This window comes from Podarcis pityusensis, assembly GCF_964106645.2.
Source record: "Podarcis pityusensis genome assembly, chromosome: 2".
NCBI lineage: Eukaryota > Metazoa > Chordata > Lepidosauria > Squamata > Lacertidae > Podarcis > Podarcis pityusensis.
In genome coordinates this window covers 24,976,839-24,998,866 of record NC_138029.1, presented here as the reverse complement: position 1 = coordinate 24,998,866, position 22,028 = coordinate 24,976,839, and the positions used below count along the sequence as shown (strand labels likewise).

The following is a 22,028-nucleotide window of genomic DNA, read 5'->3' as shown; positions in this document are numbered from 1 at the left end:
CTAGTAGGATTGCAAGAAGTTCTGTAATTTGAAACATTGCAAGAAAGACTATGATGAGAATTATTAGTTAAGGACAATTAAAAGTAATAGAGAAATTAAGAAATGCAGAACAAGTGATAGAGAACAGAAAATCTTCAGAAGTTGTTGACGGAAGTCTAAAATATTGTATAAGAAAAGAAGTTATGTTAAATGATTGTTGGAAATGATATGTTTAAAAAAAACCAATAAAAGGTAAAGCTTCCTTTCTGAACTGCCACCTCCACCAGATCATGAACTACAAGCGCAGAGCAAGGTTGGGGGAATGCATGTCTGATTAGTGGCTGGGTTACTTTTTTCTTAATGAAATGCCATTGCAGCCAGCTAGCCACTAATGTGGATAGGGAAATACTGGGCTTTAAGGGGCTCCCTTTGTCTTTAATTAAACACTTCCCGTTTGCACATTCAGTCCATTTTATTGCTTTCCGATGAGCACAAGTATAGAGAGACAACAAAGGGGTAGTTTGTTAATTGCCCTTGGAAAAGCTTCCTTTAATTATCACAATGTCCATTACTGTCCCCATGAAGGGAAAGCACTTTGATTACTGGTTTCCTCCCATTATTATTGTTTCGGTCTCCATTTTTTGGTAGCTAATAATATCATTTTGCTATAAAATACAATGGTACCTCGGGTTAAGTACTTAATTTGTTCCGGAGGTCTGTTCTTAACCTGAAACTGTTCTTAACCTGAAGCACCATTTTAGCTAATGGGGCCTCCCGCTGCCGCTGCGCCGCCATCACACAATTTCTGTTCTCATCCTGAAGCAAAGTTCTTAACCCGAGGTACTATTTCTGGGTTAGCGGAGTCTGTAACCTGAAGCGTCTGTAACCTGAAGCGTATGTAACCCGAGGTACCACTGTAGACGAACAGGTCATTAGAAGAAAACACATATGAAGACCTGCTTCCGAAAGCCCTCTTGATTACAAAAAGCAGTTTCCACCACATGACATAGTGGGCCGCTCTGTTGTTTTTAGCAATTAAACCTTGAATGCATCCAGTAGTGGGCCTCTAAACTTGGCTGTGGATTTTACCCTCTCCCCACCACTGAAAACTCCCCACCCTCTCCCTGCCAAAATTTCCCATACAGTGGTACCTCGGGTTAAGAACTTAATTCGTTCCTGAGGTCTGTTCCTAACCTGAAACTGTTCTTAACCTGAGGTACCACTTTAGCTAATGGGGCCTCCCGCTGCCGCCACCACTGCCACATGATTTCTGTTCTCATCATGAAGAAAAGTTCTTAACCTGAGGTACTATTTCTGAGTTAACGGAGTGTGTAATCTGAAGCATCTGTAACCTGAAGTGTCTGTAACCCGAGGTACCACTGTAGTGCTCTTGTCATGACTAAAGGAGACCCAAAATACACCCCCAATCCCCCCCAAAAATCATCATTGTGCAGAGTGTCAGAAGACCTTAATACCCCCTGCTAGGACAATTACATAAGTTGTATCACACACCGCATCTCCTAAAAAAAAGCATTCCTATTGGGTGAGCCTGAAGCTCATGGCTTTTCGTTTTCATTCCAGATTACAGCCAGGACGAGAAAGCATTGCTGGGTGCCTGTGACTGCACACAAAGTAAGTCAAGTGCCTCAGTTTCTACAAATCACAGGAATAATAAAACCATAGAATCTTAGAGTTGGGACCCAAAGGGTCATTTAGTCCAGCCCCCTACAATGCAGGAATTTCATCTAAAGAATCCCTGACAGCTGGTCATCCAACTTTGATTTTAAAATTTCCAATGAGGATGAGGAGAGGCAAATTGGAGAAATTTTAATAACAGCGTTCTCTATTAACATGGCCATTAACAAAGCCATTACATTGATTATTAGTTTGTGTTTTGTGCTACCCTAAAATTAACTTTGATCTGCTGTTGCTGCTGCTGCTTCCTTCCTTCCTTCCCTTATTCCATAGATATTATAGGTTTTGTTTTGCATTTTCTTACGCTCTGTAGGCGACCACCTCTATATGCAAATATATCTTAATTACGTTGTGAATATTACAAAAACTGAGCTGGGTCAGTAATCCAGAATTCTTTTAATCAGCTTGGCGTACATGGAAACGAGCCACTTAAATTGGATGGAGAGCCTTTGACCCAGAACACTTCAATCAAAGTTATGCCCCTAAATTGAAATTTTCATATTCATAGAACAGCAGCCTGCTCTGGCAAGGCATCCCTCATTTCCTAGTGGAGTAGTAGGCGAAGTCTAGATGCTAATAACGGGTTGGAACAGAAACGCAGAGCAAAATGAGCCGCTGGTTTCAGTCCCTCTCACCCCCACCCATACCTGTAGTGTGTGTGGCTTGTCTCTTTAAGAAGCAGGCATAGCCTGTAAGAAGAAACTCATTTCCCAACCCCCCTAGTTAACTAGGAAATAGTTGGAACCTCAGTCTTGGATATGTAGCAAGTCCCCCTGTTATACAGAGTGCTGTTCTCCTGAATTCAATACAGCACTAAGTGGGTTAGGCATTGCAGAACAAGGTCTGCTCGTGCAAAGGGACTTTTCCCCCTTTCCACCCATTAGGGGTGTCATTTTAGGGAATTCATTTGAGGAATTCAAATCTGCTTTTAGCTTCATAAGTCTACATTCGATGAAGAAACATATAAACTGCATTTGGAAAACCAAAGGATTTTAATTTTACCTTCTTAAAATGTCAGGTAATGCTAAAAGATCATAATAATAATGTTGTTGTTGTTGTTAAGTGTGTGTGTCTAACAAACACTAAAAGTATTTGGCAATCATTTTTTAAGGATTTCTATGCAATTTTACACACATTTTGCTTACCAAGCAAAGCTAAATTATATTAATTTAACCAAAATATAATTTGAATTCCCAAGTCACGTAACAACTTTTGAACAACTCTGATTTTTGGAATTTGAAAGTTGAAGAATTCAGTACACCCCACCTCCGCATGTACCCTCAGCATGTTTTAGGGCAGATTTAGGGGGTGTGGGGCGAGGAGTGAGGGGAGAAAAGCCCCATTGCATGAGTGGAGCTCATTCCAGGCAACAACTTAGTTGAATCCCACCTGAATAACTTGCCAGGTTAACACTAAAGAGTTTCTGTTTTCTCAAAAGTCCGTTTGAACAATGAGCTGAGCATCTCGGTTTCACTTTCCAGTTGTCAAGCCCAGCGGTGTGCACCTGAAACTTGTTCTGCGGTTCCAGGACTTTGGCAAAGCCATGTTCAAACCCATGAGGTAAGCTCAGTTCACCTGAAAACATTTGCCTAGCCGTTGCTGTTATTTATCTATATTGGTATGGTGTGCATTTTCATCATGATGACACCACCATGAACAGAGGGGAAAGTGCAATGGTAAATCCTGGGTGGTATTCAGTGGTGACTGTTTACAGAAGGGAACCCCTTAGTGGGACGGGAGAAGAGTTTGAAGAAGAGTTTGGATTTGATATCCTGCTTTATCACTACCCTGAGGAGTCTCAAAGCGGCTCACAATCTCCTTTTCCCTTCCTCCCCCACAACAAACACTCTGTGAGGTGAGTGGGGCTGAGAGACTTCAGAGAAGTGTGACTAGCCCAAGGTCACCCAGCAGCTGCATGTGGAGGAGCGGAGACACGAACCCGGTTCCCCAGATTACGAGTCCACTGCTCTTAACCACTACACCACACTGCCACTTTCACCAATTTTCCCCACTGCCCTACACCCCCTTTAAATATGCTTCAATCTAGAACAGATTGGTGGGGCAGTACAAAGTGCTGCAAGGGGGAGTGCTAAAAATTGACTGCCTCCCTCCTCGTTCTGCTAACAGATTGTCTTCTGTCAGAGGACCTTCACCAGTAGATGTCAACCATTCTTAATAAGGCACAAAGTTAAGGAATAAGGTTGTGGGCAGGGAATTAAATGCAAAAAGAAAGAAAGACGTGAAGTGTATTGGAGCATTCTTGCTTTGAGGGAACAGGACATTAGCTTTCCCTTTCCACTCTGGCACGAGTTGGTAACTGGAATCAGTTCTTCCACAACAAGGGTGAGGAAGATGTTCCTGGACCACAGCTCCCTTCCTCACTGGCCATTGGCCATCCTTGGGGGGAGGCTGATGGGAGTTGGAATCCAATAATATCTGGAAGGCCTTACTCAACAAAGAGAGAAAAAGAAAGAGGGGGGGAAAGCATACAGCAAGTGTGAGAATGAGGTATGTTTACTTAATTGAAATAAAAGTGAGAGCTGCCACCTGATCAACTAAATCTTAACTGACTACTTGTATGAGGTTTTTATTTTATTTTATTTTTTAAAAAATAAATCAATTGGATTTCCCCCCTCTAGAGATTGGAAAAAAATGCTTCTCGTTTTTAGATGATGCAGCTCTATGTCACAGCAGCAGCCATCTTAGAAGAGGCATTCCCTTCGTGTGAGAGAGTATAAAATGACTCCTCTAAGATGGCACCTGCTACCCACCCACAGGTTTTGTAAGCACTTGCTTGGCAAATAATATTCTGATTATATATATATTTTTGAATCAGTCAGCAGAGATTACTAGTTAGAAAATTAAAAAAAAAACCAACAGCCCACCAACCTTAATTTAACACAATTAAAGTTAAGCTAAGGTTGAAGGAGGCCTTATTATGTTGCAGCCCTTTTGTGCAGACTTGCCTCGCCTTTAAAAAAAGGGGGTAATAGGTACCATTTTTCTGTATTTTAGAAGTAACTGTAAGCACAGAGACACGTTAACACAGAGACGATTTCACAGTCGTCTGTTCTGACAATCATTTGTCCTGCTTCTCTAGTTGTACCATAAATACTTTCCTTGCAATCAGGAGGATGTCAACGGTTATGCAGAAGGAATCTCCTTTCTCTTAGTGACCCCTACCTTCCTTTCAGACAGAAACGAGATGAGGAGACTCCAGAAGACTTTTTCTATTTTGTTGACTTTCAAAGGCACAATGCAGAAATAGCTGCCTTCCACCTCGACAGGTAATTTGATGCTCTTGCTCACCCCTTCTTTGGACGTATAGTTGGAGCCTAACCTGACTTCAGGGAGAAGAAAACAAGAGCTGCAGAGCTCAAAAGCCCAAGGAATGGTAGTGTTGTCATAAGAAGAGATTCCTTAGGAGAGGGGATTTAGGGATCTGCATTCAGATTTCAACCATATATGACGTCTCTTTCAAGCTGCCCATAGTATGCCTTTCCTAGTATATGCATTCTTGTTTCGGGAGCAAACCATTTCAATGGCCACAGGCATGAATATTGGTGTCTGGGATCACCAGGAAAGGCTATGGCAGCTCAGTGGTGGAACATCTGCATTGCATTCTGAAGGTGCCAGGTTTAATCGACACCATAACCAGGTAGGGCTGAGAAACACACACACACACACACAACAAATACACCCCTCTGAAACTCTGGAGAGCTACCAGTTTGTATAGATAAGTGTTGCTCAAAGTGTTGCTCAAGCCAAAATCCTTGAGCTGGTGAAACAAGTTAGTTGAATCCCACCTAGGAGAATGCTGGACTAAATGGGTCTTTGGTCTGATCTTATGTTCTTAAAACATGAGCAGGCCAGAGGAGCTGCCACCAGCACAGATGAGGAGCATGAAGCAAATTGTCTGAATTTTCCAGCACTTGTCACAATATGTTCCTTATTTTCAAATATCGCTCCCTACTCCAAACCGTTCCAGCTCCACAGGACATTACGTACATCCCTGGTTTTACACTCCTGAAGTGTGAATCTTTTCCATTTCCTAATAGAAAATGTAACCGGGCCATCCCAAAAGCTAGATCAGGCTTGCACAACATGTTTTTGCACCACATGTTAAACACCAGCTTATGTATGTATGTGGCAGCCTATTATGGGCTCAATCCATCTCCCACTTTAGTTGCCTGTCAAGCCTCTGGCAGGCTGCAGAAATATGGCTGCATTTGGCTCGGTGTGTCTCACCAAGTCCTCAGTCAGACCTAAGCCAAGCTTTTGTTTTGTTTTTGTGTTGAGCAACAGGCTAAAAAATGAGTTCCAGCCGACTTGGGGGCATTTTTAAGTGGCTTCTGTGCCAGTATTAGTCAGTCTGCCTGGTGGTTACTGACTCACCAGCCAATAATGTTTTGCTCTGCTGAGAAAACACCACCGAGCCCACACAGCACCATTTGCAATTTTCGGTGGTTTGAATCAGCCTAGGCAGTAGAAATATATGTCCCACTAGGAAGGGTCTTCCAAGAGTTTGCAGGTTGTGCAAAGCTCTCGCATGCACGGCACATAAGAGCGTCAGTCAAGAGCCTTTCTGAATTGCCTCTGCACCGACGGCAACAATAGCAAAATGGCACCACAACAAGTGAGGCTGCAGCTGGTCTGCATATTTGTAGACGATACACGGTTGAGCATGAGGATGCGGGAGATGTGCCAAGACACAGAGAGAAGACATGTTTTTGGATGATGGGCCACTAACGGGGACTGAAGAATGAAGAAAATCTTCATGGAGCTGCTTATGTTGACTGGCTACACACACACACATACACACCAGTGACTCTCAAAATATAATGTGCAATTTGGAGGCATAGGAAGTTGCCTTATACCAGTGTTTCCCAAACTTGGGTCTCCAGCTGTTTTTGGACTACAACTCCCATCATCCCTAGCTAGCATCCCATCAAAGATGATGGGAATTGTAGTCCGAAAACAGCTGGAGACCCAACTTTGGGAAGCACTGCCCCTGTACTGCCCCTGGTTCCTCTAGCTCAGGATTGTCTACACTGACTGACAGAGGCTCTCCAATGTTTCAGGAAGGGCTATTTTTCCTCAGCCCCGCCTGATGAACTCGGGCCTTTCTGCATTCAGAGCAGAATGCTTTCTGCTCTACCACTGACCAATGGGCTTTCCCTTAAGACCTGTGATGATCAAGGCTCCCTGGTGACTTAAATATTAACAACAGCAGTGAATATTTTCCTCCACTTAACAGCACAGGACTCGATGCTTTGCAGTTGTTTGCTCTTTGAGCTGCGTTATCAAAGCTTTGTTTTACTAAGTATTTGGGAACACACACCCCCTTATTATTTTTTTAAAGTAATCTGATGCAAAGGAAGACATGACTGTTCTTCTTTCAATAGGTATGTAGAATTTCAGCAGGAGGGGGGAAACCACCCCTCATTTATTCAACTATTAAAGGCAGAGGGGTCTTCCCTCTCCTGAGCCACTGGTTGTCCCAGTCATGTTGCACCTATTCTCTGGATACTTGGAACGCAGGAAGTGTTTTTATGCCAAGCCAGACGACTGATCCATCCAAATCAGCCTTGTCTACAGGCTCTACACTGAAGGACAGCAGCTCTCCAAGCTTTCAAAAGGGTCTCCTTCCTGTTAGGTTGTGGGTGAACATATCAGACGACACAGTGATTCTTCAAACAGCTCTTGTTTATTCACAGGCCAGGACAGAACTGAACTGAAGGCTTCAGCCAGCCTGCTTATATAGAGCTCCACTAGAACGCAACAGTAACCATTTTCTGTAACTATCCAATCACTGAACGTCACTTTCGATCCCTTATTTGCATAACTATCTACAGTATCCCCCTGCTGGCCCAGGGTGAGAACTTCAGCACATAACACTTCCAATCCCTGCCCTGGAATTAAAGTGGGAGATCTTCTGCCCACAAGGCATGCTCTCTGCCATCAAACTACAAATAAAAACCATGAGCTGCAAAGGAAACGGCTTATTTGGGGATATTTCACCTCAAGTCACATTTCTGCCCCCAACTTCTGTTGCAGAAATTCATCATACGAAAGGGATGAAAGCTGAGGTCCGATTTAAGAAGAACTGAACCTATGAATCATACATTTTTATCAGTCAGCTGAATGCCTCCCTACAAAGGAGGGCGAAGCTTCCTTTTTCTTTTTCACCCTGAAATCTTGGCAGTGAAATGAGTGTTTTGGCCTTGCACCATCTGTCATTTATTTACTATGATTATTCTAAATTGTCCTGAGGCTTAAAATTGTTCCCTTATCTTGTAAAAAGGAAAGAGTTGTCCTTTTCTTTATTGGCAGGGAAATTTTAGAAACCGGTTGTTGGGCGCAAAGCGGGCGCAGCCTTTTCCTCGGTCAATCCCTTCAGTCATTAAACCAGATCACATTCCAGCTTTGCTGAGGTTCTGTTATGTGGGGCACTTAGCGCACAATTTAATCTTGCCTGGACTTAATGGACAATGCAATGTAAGCCCACAATGTAAAATCTAGCTTCACAATTCTCAGCTGGCTATCATTATTCAAAATAATCTAGTTGGGAGAATAGCCAGTGCTTCACTAAATGCAATAAAAGTAATGTAATATATAAACCACGTTGAGGAATGCAGGGAACTTTAAAAGAATGCTCTGCAGGAAACAGAATTGGCACATTCTTCTTCACACACAGTAAACTACAGATAATGCCATCGTAGCAGGCAGACCCATTTGGCTGGATTCCTACTCAAGAGCGTACTAAATATATTGGATCAGCTGGCCAGATCTGGTCTGGGGAAGTGTGCTCAGTTTTACAATGGGATGAACAACTCCCCCTGCTATGGATTAATGGGAAGGGTCTGCTACTTCTGTTTACTCTAAGAAATACAGTCGTACCTTGGTTTTCAAACAGCTTAGTTCTTGAACGTTTTAGCTCCCAAACGCCGCAAGCCCGGAAGTGACTGTTCTGGTTTGCGAACTATTTTTGGAAGCCGAAAATCCAACGGGGCTTCCACAGCTTCCGATTGGCTGCAGGAGCTTCTTGCAGCCAATCGGAAGCCGTGCTTTGGTTTCTGAATGTTTTGGACTTCTGGAATGGATTCCGTTCGACTTCCAAGGTACGACTGTACTTTCCTAGCTATTGCCTCCCTTCTCCCCACTGCAGAATCCTGGATTTCCGCCGCGTCCCTCCGGTGGTTGGGAGAATGATTAACGTTACAAAGGAAATCTTAGAGGTCACCAAAAATGAAATCCTGCAAAGTGTCTTTTTTGTTTCGCCAGGTAAGTTTCACCTGCGCTATCTGCAGAAGAGGAAAACAACAGCTTTCCAGAAGCTGTGGTTTTAAGAGCTGCTTCAAACATGACACAGATATCTCTTCTACGTAGGAAAAAACATGCACGGTGCAAACCACACAGTGTGTGTGACATGATGATTGCCCTTGCATCTCATGCTGTGGATACCATGTGCTAGGAAGCTCTGGCATATTTGTTTGTTTGGAAAAAATGGATGAGCTGGCCATAGCTTTCCAGAGAGTGTACATGCAGCAAAAACAGTACAAACAAGATCAGCATTTGTGATAAAAGCAATTTTTCTTTTAAAGACTAGTATTTGCCCAGGACATTTGTCACATTTGAAGTGGCCATTGTACTCCTCCATCAGGAAGAGTGTGGCCTAGCGATGCTTGCTCTGCTTCCTTAATAAAAGGCAAATGATTTATATGATTTGAAGAGAAATGTTTGCTCTGTTTTGCTCTGCTTCCTGGCATCTAGCCTTGTCAGTGATAGGGGACCATGCTGCTACTGCCTATCCCAAATGTTCAAAAAATCACAAGCCACTCCACAAACCGTTGTGATTTATGAAGTGTATAAATAAAGGTGGGTTCAAAATGATGCCTCATATGTAACTTAAGATGTTATTTCCCCTGTGATCTTAATGACATATCGCTTTAATATGAGAAAATAACTGATCTCATGTTTTCACCAAGGTCCCCCAGATTCTTAAAATTGTGCAGTGCTGCATTAGCCCTTTCACTCACAGATTCTGCTCTCTCTGCAGCCAGCAATGTCTGTTTCTTTGCCAAATGCCCTTATATGTGCAAGACAGAATATGCCGTGTGTGGGAATCCTCACCTGCTGGAAGGATCCCTCTCTGTTTTCCTACCATCTCTCAACCTGGCACCAAGAATCTCCATCCCAAACCCATGGATACGATCCTACACCTTTGCTGGAAAAGAGGAGTAAGTGGGTAAATGAATCTCTCTCTTGGCCTGCCCTTAACTCATATTCTTATTTATATAGGACTTGACACTGACTGCATATTTTGCAGTATTTGTTGGGCTTAGCAGTCCTTCAGACGTCGGAAGTATTTCCATTTTACGAAGGTTAAACTAAGGGTGTTGTCCTAAGCATGTTCAGCTTGCTTCACCAAACTATTGTATTGCTGTTCCACTCAAGACGCCGGTGGCGCTGTGGTCTAAACCACTGAGCCTAGGGCTTGCCAATCAGAAGGTCGGCGGTTCGAATCCCCGCGACGGGGTGAGCTCCCGTTGCTCGGTCCCTGCTCCTGCCAACCTAGCAGTTCGAAAGCGTGTCAAAGTGCAAGTAGATAAGTAGGCTCCGGTGGGAAGGTAAATGGCGTTTCCGTGTGCTGCTCTGGTTCGCCAGAAGCGGCTTAGTCATGCTGGCCACGTGTACACCAGCTCCCTTGGCCAATAAAGCGAGATGGGCGCTGCAACCCCAGAGTCATCCGCGACTGGACCTAATGGTCAGGACCTTTACCTTTCACTCTAGAACGTGCCTGAGAAGGACTTTACTGAATGTTTAGAGAAGAGGCACAGAAGACCTGTTCTATCTCAGAACAAGTGCCTGGTTGAGAATCACCACTGTTCTTTGGTGCAAGAAGCATAAGCTTTTTTCCTTCGATAGAGCACTTGGGCCCCACCCATATCCCTAACTTTGGTTTGTTAATATCATTTCAGAAAAGCATGGGTATGTTGTTCCTTTTACCTACCACTGCCAGAACAAAACAGGCCGAGATCTGATGCCACCAGAAGTATCATTGGCAAACTCATTCCCACACAGAAGAGATTGACAACCCTTCTAGAAAAGTAGCTACCTGCTCAAAAGCAGCACAGACCAGGTTTCCCCAACGGATGGTGTTTGGCCACAACTCCCATCAGCCCCAACTTGGTGCCCTCCAGAAATTGTTACACCGCAACATCTGGAGGACACCAGATTGGGGAAACCTGGTGTTGTATATCCTTACTAAAGAGCCAGTGTAATAAATGCAGGACTAGTTCCCGACTATTTCAGAAAATAGGGAGGAACTCCCAGAATAGTTGTGCTAGCATTCAACCCCTTCCTTTGGCGTTTCTCGCAGATGGGAAGTGAATCCACTCTACTGCAACACAGTGAAGGAGATTTATCCTTACAGCAGCGGCACTCGGCTACTCAATATCATCGACATGGCAATATTTGACTTCTTAATAGGTAAGTGGGAAACAGCAAAGTAATAATTAATCTCATGGATCTGACACACTGTCGCGGATGTTGCAAATGTCACTTGCTATGTTGAAACCAGATGGCTTGTAAATAGTTTGGCAGCACTGGTAGCATGTTTTCTGCTCTGAGATCAGCTTGTTTCTAGCCGTTATGCAAAAGTTTTAAAACACCAGTGACCTGTATGTCAGCTTCGCCTTTGAGCTAGTGCCACCAACTGGGCTCAACCACTTCAGCCCCGGCTGGGCCAAGCGAGCTGGGGTAGCACTTCCAGAGACCCTCTTCTGCAGGAACAGGTCTAAGTGCTGTGGACTCACAACTCAGAGCTGTGAGCACCAAACTCACTTCCAGAAGACAGCAGTGCACAGCAGAGTATAGCAGAGCATAAATCACTCGGACGACAGCGCTGAAGAATATCTTCTTTTATTCACTACAGCTACTGTACTATACAAACTATACACAAATGGAGACGCTGGACTGCACTGAGTGTTACAGCTGCTTTCTGCAGTGACCTTATCTACACAGAGATAACACTCAGTCTCCCCCTTTGAAGTGAGGCTGGAGCGGAATAAGTAGCAAGCACAATCCGCCCCCTCCTCTCTGGAAAATGAGCAGATTCTTGCAATGGGAGGGGTGAAATCTCCTCACTGTATGCATCTAGTTTGCTAAAGGCTTATAAAGCAGAAATGGAATAATAATAATAATGAATATATTTTTCTACCCCACCCTTCTGGCTGGGTTTCCCCAGCTACTGTGGGCGGCTTACAACACATAAAAAATTGTAAAAGTTAGATATAAAAAAATTCCTGATACAGAGTTGCCTTCAGATGTCTTCTAAAAGTCAGATAGTTGTTTATTTCCTTGACATCTGATGGGAGGGCGTTCCACAGGGCTGGCGCCACCACCAAGAAGGCCCTCTGCCTGGTTCCTTGTAACCTCACTTCTCGCAGTGAGGGAACCACCAGAAAGCCCTTGGAGCTGGACTCAGTGTCCAGGCTGAACGATGGGGGTGGAGAGACTCTTTCAGGTATACTGCTTAGGGCTTTAAAGGCCAGCACCAACACTTTGAATTGTGCTCGGAAATGTACTGGTTCAGGACCAGTGTTATATGGTCTCGGTGGCCAATTCCAGTCACCCGTCTAGCTGCCGCATTCTGGATTAGTTGTAGTTTCCGGGCCACCTTCAAAGGTAGCCCCATGTATAGCGCATTGCAATAGTCCAAGCGGGAGATAACTAGAGCATGCACCACTCTGGTGAGACAGTCCACCAGGTGGCAGGTAGGGTCTCAGCCTGCGTACCAGATGGAGCTGGTAAACAGCTGCCCTGGACACAGAATTGACCTGTGCCTCCATGGACAGCTGTGAGTCCAAAATGACACATCACATCCTTTTTCTACTGCTGCTGCCTCCTTCTCCTTGGCCTGATCTTTCCTTTAGCTGCAGGAACCAAACAAATAGGAATCTTCTTTGCAATGACAGTATCAGGCTTGAATCCCTCCTGTTCCAGTTTGGGGCCATGGCAGAAGCAAGAGGTTAAAGCCCTCCTGGTTTAGCTCCTAGTGCAATGGTCCCACTGGAAAGCCATGGCAAGCCACTATTTTTCAGGCTTAGCTCCTAAAGGGATGACACGAGTAAGCTCCCCTCGCTTTTGAATTGCTGCGACAAATACTTTCCCTATAGCATTCCCCTTCAAAGTGGCCTGTCTCTCTGCAGATTTCTGGCTCAATGCAACCAAAGGTAAGCAGCACTCCTAAGCTCCATTGATTTCAGTGGGGGAGTTGAAGCGCATGCCGAACGCTCATCCATTGATCAACAGGGTTTTAAAGTGCTTAACAGCTGGATGCATCAAGCCTGCCCTCTGAGAGTTCTAGGTCAGTCCTAATAAAATAGAATGGTGATGGATCTGTTAGAAGAAAACAAGTCTAAAACGGGGGAAACTCTAAGCGTGTCTAAGTGTTCATAACTAACATCAAGTATTTCCTCTCCTCCCTTAGCCAATGCAGTTACACTGTCATTCATTACTATCCCGCCATCTGACATGGTGTAGGCATTTCCAAACCATGTTATTTATGTCTGTCTGCTCCTATCAGGGCATCCCACTCCTTCAAAAGTAACTCAGTGGGGTTATTGTCCTGCCGTATCCCATCATGCATCCTTGCAGAACTTTGGAACAAGTAGATATCACAAGCCTATCTTATAAGCAGCCATTTGATCCAGATAAAAGCCATTTTTGTGCCTTGCTCGCTGTTTCCTGTTTAGTTTCAAAGCTGCTATTAATACATTGATATTATACCTCAGATAATGTGTCTTGCATGAGATCTCAAGCAGTTGGATTGGGTTAGTACTCTGGAAGTACCAAATGCTTTTCCTTCTCTGTTTTGAAAGGCAACATGGACCGTCATCATTATGAGATGTTCACAAAGTTTGGAGATGATGGCTTTTTGCTCCATTTGGACAATGCAAGAGGGTAAGGAACCCCACAAATTGCATCTGGGACCTAAAGGGGGAAAGAGCTGGTTCTGTGGGGAGGAACAGTCCGTCCTGGGTCTCAGGAACAAGACTCAAGAAGTTACTCTGCGAGTCTTGGGATATAAATTCTGTGGAACCCCTCTTGGAAACCATGTGACCAGGCAGAGTCTTGAACTAAGGCCTGTGTTGGCTTAAACACTGATGTAACAGTCGTCGCCACCATCCCAGGATTCTGGGAATTGTAGGAGGAGGGTGAGCAAGAGACTTGTTTTGAAAGATTCTGCAGATGCTCAGTGAATTCTGTTGAACAGTCATGGCAGGTTCTTACTGAATCCCCAGCAGGAATTCTACCTCATTCATGAAGGTACACAGAACAATGGCACATGAGGACTACCTGGGCACACTTTTGTGCCATTGTCATTATATAACCTTGACAAAACACACAAATAGCAAGATAGATAAACTTTATTCGCATTAGCCAACGGCCATAGCAACATAAAACAAGCAATATATGCAATTAAAAAAACAACAATGGGTAAAAAGAACAATCAGTTGACCAAGATTATTGTTCAGATAGTGGCCCTTAATCTCACTGCACCCTTGATAAACCTAGCAACCTTTGCTGTTGTCTGATCATTTTGATCTGATAAAAGAAAGAACAATGTGGCCGCAGATGGGCGGCCTGGGATGGTAAGTAAGAGTGGGGTGATGATCTCATTCCTCAGATCTTTATAAAGGGGACAGGACAGGAGAACATCAGCCACTGTTTCCAGATTGCCATCTCCACATGGGCAGAGTCGTTTCTCAATTGGAATCTTTTGGTATTTGCCCTCAGGTACGGCAGAGAGCATCACATCCAATCTGGCCTGTGTGAAGGCACGTCTGTATTTTGGGATAGTTAAAATATACAAATAGCAATAAACAAACAGCAAAAGGGGCACATTTATCTGTGGACCACCAGCTTCCCCCAATCTGGTGCCCTCCAGATGAAGATGGGACTACAACTCCCATCATCTCCCATAAGTAGCTATGCTGGCTGGAGTGCATGAGAGTTTTTCATCCAACAAAAAATCTTCTGCAGAGTAGCCATTAATACTCTACAGCAAATGTTCTCATAGTGCATCTAACCCACACTACATGAAAATCTGAGAGGGTCAGAAACCACAAAACTGACCGGCTCCTACAAACATTTATTTATTTAGCCCTGGAAGCAAATAAACTAATTTGAAAATAAATACTGTGCTGTTTATATTCCTAAGGCATTTGAAATGCAAATATTTGCATTGGCTTGCGGCCTAATGCAACAGGTAATGTCACAAGTCGTGTGGTAAATCCTCAGTTACGGATTTTCCCATAAATGAAGAAGATTCAGGTAAATATATCCATATATAAGTAACCTCCTGTGTTTTCAATTTAAGATTTATAGTATGATTTCCCATTTCATATGACATCTGAAGGCAGCCTTGTTCAGGGACGTTTTTAGTGCCTGTGGTGTGGTGTTTTTATGGCTTTTTTTGTTGGGAGCTGGGGCAACCCAGTCAGATGGGTGGCATATAAATAATACACCATCATCAACATCATCATTATTATTGAATTTCTTTTGAAAGCAGGTACCAAAAAACCCCCAAATTGGCACTATTAACCCCCCTCCCCATCCCATTGCTATATCCCATCAACTTGATTTGCATCAAAAAGCTCAGGTTAAATTGGAAATTTTTCAGATGCCTTGGTGTGTGATTTAATTTAGCATGTTTATTTTTCTTGTATTTAGTAGACAACATTAAACGCATTGCAACTGCTAAATTTGCCTAATTCTGCAGCATTTGCAATTGGCATCCATTCCGTGTTACAACTTGTGGATTTTTCTCCATGGAAAAATAAGAGCACTGGGAAATTTTCTGTCTCGTGTCACTAATCACTGTACTTGAAGCATTCCAGTCTCTGAAGTCTTGGGTGGTTTGGGCACACCTTTTACATTTTGTTTGTTTCCATAGTTTTGGGAAGCATTCCCATGATGAGATCTCCATCCTGGCTCCACTCGAACAGTGTTGCATGTAAGTGTCATTCCCAAGTTATTTTGGATTGAACTGAAAGGCTCAGTTGCAGCTCCCTGGGCCGTAACAAGCAGGCGAACACATCTTTCACCTGGTGGTAATGGAGTGAGAGACATCACTGCACCACTTCTCACAGGTCCATTTCTGTGTCGGTCTGCAAAAGCTCCCTCAAATTGCAAGTTAGGAAAGAATGGTGGATAGTACTCTTGGGAACTGGAAACGGGAATGATGGAAATCATGGGAATGGTGCTTTCCCATGGCTCCCAGTGTCCCTGGGCACTTTCACAAACAACGCTCATACAGCTAGGACCCAAAGCACTCCCATAGCATTTTCCAGCATCTCCACATTGCCCTTTGTCATAAAAACTTGAGAAAATGGGGAGGACTAGCCAAAAAGTCTCCCAGGAGCTACTGTGGGGCTGGGAGATCACCCCATCTCCTGCTGGTTTTGGAGTTCAGGTCATTCCCCGCCACCCAACATTTGACAACATAATTCACTTCCCCTGAATTATTTCTAAAGCAGACTAGGCCGAGTCTGTCCATCACTCAGAATGAAGTCCCAGTTGCATGCAGACTTCAGCATTTGTATGTGTAAAGGGGTGCCCACCTATTTCCCCATCAAACATGCCATTTGTCATAGCTGAAGGAAATTGAGACGTTTCTTTTGATCCCTGCCAAGAACACTCAGATTTTATTGTCTTCTAAAGGGACTGAAAGAACCCGAATGCCATCAATTACATTTGTGTCCCCCTCCAGCCATTAGGGGGCTGCTCATAAATTTTACTGCCTGAATCCTCTTCAGGCTACTGCTTTATTAATTCATATAAATCAAAAGCTAGGCCTTTAAAAAACTGTGTCAAGGGTTATTCATCCTCCCGTGTTCCTCTGCCCCACCACATCTTAACTATTTTCACCATACTCCCTGTGTATTTCTGTGCCCCCGGATGTCAGTGGCATCATCCCGTATAGTTATATTGAGCCTCCAGGTTGACTTTCAAAAGCCATTATTCACACCTTACAAGCCTCCTGGTTTATAATTATAGGGTTGCCAATAAATCCTTGCACTGAACTCCAAGTCTGTGTGATTTAAATTGGCTCCTGCTCACACACCTTTCCTGAACTAATCTCGTCCTCTCAGCCACAAACTTCTGACTTTTAAATGCAGGCAGCCTGCAGCAACATCAAGCACTGGTATAGCATCCAGCCATTTATTTTATCCCTGTTTGAACAGAATAGAGAATCAGCAATGCAAATTTCACAGATATGGAAGGGTTTTTGCCTACCTCAGTTTTTGCATTACCAAAGAACACTCCCACCCCCAGGTGTGCACAGATGCATTGACCTGCAAAAGTTAGTTGCAGGTATGGCTATTGCAGCGTTAGAAGTACTCACCTTCTTCTAGCTATCAGTTCAGAACAGAAACCCTTCTTTCCTCAACCAGTGGGCAGGTGATGGTGGTTGGTTTTTAAAGACACTTGTCTCATTTAGCTATTTTTAAACATTTGTTCGGAACGCGGGTAGCGCTGTGGGTTAAACCACAGAGCCTAGGGCTTGCTGATCACAAGGTCGGCAGTTCGAATCCCCGCGACGGGGTGAGCTCCCATTGCTCAGTCCCTGCTCTTGCCGACCTAGCAGTTTGAAAGCATGTCAAGTGCAAGTAGATAAATAGGTACCACTCTGGCGGGAAGGTAAACAACGTTTCCATGTGCTGCTCTGGTTCGCCAGAAGCAGCTTATTCATGCTGGCCACATGACCCGGAAGCTGTACACTGGCTCCCTCGGCCAATAAAGTGAGATCAGCGCCGCAACCCCAGAGTCGGCCACGAATGGACCTAATGGTCAGGGGTCCCTTTACCTTAAACATTTGTTCAGTTCTTCTTTTCTTAAAAAAACTTTTTTGAGAAAACTCATGTCAATTCAGATTGAAGAAGAGTGGCTTGTGATTCCCATACAGACCAACCAACTAGCACCATGGACAACCAGCTTCTGCTATAAACCAAAAGAAGTGCTTGCTCCTAAGTTTGATTCTTTGAATAAGGTGGTATGGCAAAAAAAAAAAAAAAAAAAAAAAAAAATTGTTTATGGCTCCACTGGGCTCACTCAAAGGGTGGAACCCAATGCAGTGCTGTAAATGGATTAATGCATGTAGGGAACCAGGTCCACTTGTACAACAAGACAACAAGAGGTCCCGGGCCCTAAGGAAGTCATATTATCCTCCACCAGGGCCAGGGCTTTTTCAGTGATGGCTCCGACCTGGTGGAATGCTCTGTCCCATGAGACTAGGGCCCTTCAGGATTTAACCTCCTTCTGTCGGGCCTGTAAGACAGAGCTATTCCGCCTGGCCTTTAATTTGAACTCAGCCTGATCTTTTATTTCCCTTCTCTTCCCTTCCCTTCCCCTTTTTATGAAGATCACCCACTCTGAGACCCCACAGCAAATTCCCCCCTGGCCTCCTCGCTGGCCCAAGTAGGACCAATTCAGCCAGCTAGCCCTGGGGATTATCTGATTGATTTTTGATTTTTGAATTTTATTGTTATTCATGTTTTTATACCGTATTTTATGCTGCTTTTATAATTAAGTGTTTTAAAGTGTTTTAAATTTGTTAGCCACCCTGAGCCCGGTTTTTGAACCAGGAACGGCGGGGTATAAATAAAAATTTATTATTTATTATTCTCCCTGACACGCCCCCCAAACCTTTTATGGAGTTTTCTCAAAGTCTCCAGCGCAGATTTAGGGATGCAGGGGTACACAGGAGAGAGGGTGGGGAAGAGCCCCATTGCACAAACGGACCTCATTCTGCACACATTACAGCTTAGTTGAATCCCAGATGACAGCGCTAGCTATATACAAAGTCTGGTTTCTAGATTTCTGGCTGTAAGGTTTGGCAAATGTACATGCAGAGTCTACTAAAAACAAGGTTGGAAAACATCTCATCTGCAGTCCCACCAGGTGTCCCAATTGTGTGACTGCTTCCCCCAAAGCACGTTATGTCAGGAATGGGGCAGGGTACATAATGTGAGCTCCCTCACCAGCTCATGGCCTTGCTTCAAGAGGGGAAGTGTTCCCTTTGAAACTGCAGCTTAAAAAGGATAGGAAGATGCCTGGGTTTGTTTGTTTTTGCAGGCACCGGCTGAACGGGGAACTTCTTTTTTGCAGTGCATACTTGCAAGAAGTTGGCTTATATGCCCCCACCCATTGCCATCAGCTGATGGGCAGGAGAAAGTAGCGCTTTGCCAGTTCTATGCTCAGCACATCCCAAAGCGCTGGGCACTGAGCTGGCAATGCCCCTTGTGCTGTAGTTCCCAAGTACAAAAGATTGTGGCAGCCACGTGATGGACAGCTGGGTTATCTTTTGCAGCCCTACTACTTGACATCGTTTTAAGTGGAGGGTGTGGGGAAGCGAATCGGAAACTTTCTCCAGTCCAAGCACCTCTGCATGTGTAACTTGGCATTCATACTATGTAAACTGCTTAGAAGCCTATTTTGGCATTAAGTGGTGTATGAAATGAACAGTAATAATAAAAGCATGTGCTTCGCAACAGAGCCACAGCCCTTCCCTATATCCCCAAAGCACATTTTACCCTTGCAACTTCACTGCTGAGTATCCACAACCAGCTTCCAAACATCTGGAGATGGGAGGAAAGACTTTCCAGAAAGCTTAAGCCACCGCGTTGCTATTATTTATAACTGAGCACAGGTCGCAGCAGTGCACATTTAAGTCCATCCAACTTTCAGGAGTATCTGAGACAGGGAGGTAGAATTTTGCTTTTGCATAATGAACCTTGTTTTTCCCCGTCCTTCTTCAGAATAAAGAAGACTACGTTATTACGGCTACAGCTCTTGGCGCAACCAGCCTACAAACTCAGCGACATCATGCGGGAATCCTTGCTTGAGGACCGCCTAGCACCTGTACTTACAGAACCCCACCTTTTGGCACTGGACAGGAGGCTACAGATCATTCTGAAGGCGGTGGAGGAATGCATAGAGGCTAATGGAGAAGACAATGTTGTGGTTGATGCTGAGCCCCTGGAGACAGATGCCTTTGACAGAATGACACAGCCAAGCTAGAGACCTAGGGGATAAACCAGAACCTGAACTTTTTAATTGGTGACTGTTCGCCTCTACCCCTGGACAACTGTGATTGACAAGAGGGATGGTCTCTGTCACACCGAAATCTAAACATGCTGCTGGGCAGGTGATTAAAGACTGCACCATGGGTCTGAGTCTCCTTTGCATATGCATAACCAGAAATCTTATCCCATTATCACCACCAGTGACCTTTGTGCATCTTCTCCAGGAGACCTGAATAAATGGGGCACTCTGTAGCTGCAAACCAGACATATTATGGGTGATTATGTGGTTTCACGGGATCTGCCCATGCCCCTGTTACTTCAGGTTGTTGTGATTGGGGACTGGGGTCCAAAATAAAAGGGGGGGCGATGAAAGGGAAGCGTGCCTAAAAACGTATCTGTGTATACCCACATCACAATTTAAGGCTATGACACCAAGTTAGCACTCAGGGATGTTCAACAAGTGGATAACCACAACAGAAAGACCAGCAACCCTGGACAAAAGGCGAAGGGGAAAATGCCGGCATGGTGAAGTTGTGGAACTGATACTTCTCCTGGTTATAAATGTGGCAACTTACAGGGAATAGTATTGGAAGGCATGCCCTTTACCCACAAAAATACTGTTTTTTAAAAACAAACAAACTACAACCTAACATGTATCTAGGCAGCTAAATAGAAAGTTCTCTTTGCCATCTACAAAGTAATTCATACATTGTGATGCAAGGGTGGAATTCAATGTTATGCTAAGGCAAGCATGGCCAAACTTGGCCCTCCAGATGTTTTGGGACTACAATTCCCATCATCCCTGACAACTGGTCCTGTTAGCTAGAGATGATGGGAGTTGTAGTCCCAAAACATCTGAAGGGCCAAGTTTGGCCATGCCTGTGCTAAGGCGACTGTTCTATCAGCGTAAGCATTTCTCCTTGCTATAAAGAACAACCTCCCCTCACACACTGCTCCAGGGGTCCTCCCAAACAGATTTGGGGAGGGCACAGGGGAGAGAATGGAGGGGAGGAAGTCCTGTTGTGCTAGTGGGACTTTGTAGCATTGCCTTCTGCTAGAGCAGGGGTAGGCAACCCAAGGCCTGGGGGCCAGATGTGGCTCAATCGCCTTCTCAATCCGGCCCGCGGACGGTCTGGGAATCAGCATGTTTTTACATGAGTAGAATGTATCCTTTTATTTAAAACGCATCTCTGGGTTATTTGTGGGGCATAGGAATTCGTTCATATATTTTTTCCAAAATATAGTCTGGCCCACCACATGGTCTGAGGGACGGTGGACCAGCCCATGGTTGAAAAAGGTTGCTGACCCCTGTGCTTGAGCAACAGCTTAGTCGAATCCGGCCACAGGGCTTCAGATAATCCTCAAGATCACAGCATGCAGGACAGTGGCAGTACTGACATGCAAGATATAAGGGCAAAATGCACATTACAGCAGCGACATGAAGGAGCCACTACATGAGTATGCATATAAATTCTGCCATCCAGTCTGGGCAGGTACAGTCTAAGAACTGAGCAGATATATTGAAAAGTATCAACCCCTAGCCATGCTAACTTCTCCACACACCCCAACTGCATCAGAGCAGGGAAAGTACCTATATTTTACAGTGGGAGACTTCTAAGTAGCTATAAAACAATAGTGGCTCCCAAAACAAGTATCAAGATAGTCGAGATGCAGTGAACTCAACCTACAGCAATTTGAAATACAAATGGCACAAGTGAGACCTGCAACCGGAATTCTTACTAGCCACTGGGGGAATGTGTGGTGTTCCCCGTGTTGATGGGCTCCAATTCCCATCAGCCTCAGCCAGCTTGGTCATGGATAATGGGAGTTGTAGTCCAGCAAATACCTGGCTGGCCAGTTTCCCCACCCTTCTCTGTTGCCTCGCTCCCCAATCCAATCATCATGCACAGTTCTCATTGGGCTATTAAGGTTTTTTTTAAAAAAATTCCCTTGCCCACCCCACCTCCAGAGATTTCAGGGCAGAATGAAGGCGCATGTAGGGAGAGGATGACCCGTTGCACAGGTGGAAACCCTTGTACTATGACAGCTTCACTGGATACAACCCAATAGCTTCGACATTTAGGATTTCCAAAGTTCAGCTGCTAACTGATTTCCAACACCATGAATGCTAATACATTGAAGTAAACCTTATCTGTGCATTATGTAACTCCCAAAGTTACAGGGCAACACTTGCAGTCTGTAATGGTGCCTGTCTTAAGTATTTACACCTGGGTGAAAGTGCACAATTCAGCCCTATCA

At 44.4% G+C, this 22,028-nt stretch overlaps 1 protein-coding gene across 1 annotated transcript in view; it reads left to right on the top strand.

Moving 5' to 3' along the window:
• The window catches only part of FAM20A (FAM20A golgi associated secretory pathway pseudokinase), a 48,728-nt gene extending 28,694 nt beyond the window's left edge, over nucleotides 1–20,034 (top strand). The window contains exons 3-11 of the mRNA XM_080994692.1: nucleotides 1,561–1,611; nucleotides 3,156–3,234; nucleotides 4,869–4,961; nucleotides 8,843–8,958; nucleotides 9,734–9,914; nucleotides 11,057–11,166; nucleotides 13,560–13,641; nucleotides 15,638–15,697; nucleotides 19,503–20,034. Of these exons, the coding sequence (XP_080850818.1) occupies nucleotides 1,561–1,611; nucleotides 3,156–3,234; nucleotides 4,869–4,961; nucleotides 8,843–8,958; nucleotides 9,734–9,914; nucleotides 11,057–11,166; nucleotides 13,560–13,641; nucleotides 15,638–15,697; nucleotides 19,503–19,764 (1,034 nt within the window). The 3' untranslated portion in view covers nucleotides 19,765–20,034. The remainder of the gene's footprint in view (nucleotides 1–1,560; nucleotides 1,612–3,155; nucleotides 3,235–4,868; nucleotides 4,962–8,842; nucleotides 8,959–9,733; nucleotides 9,915–11,056; nucleotides 11,167–13,559; nucleotides 13,642–15,637; nucleotides 15,698–19,502) is intronic.
• Nucleotides 20,035–22,028: the final 1,994 nt, after the last annotated feature.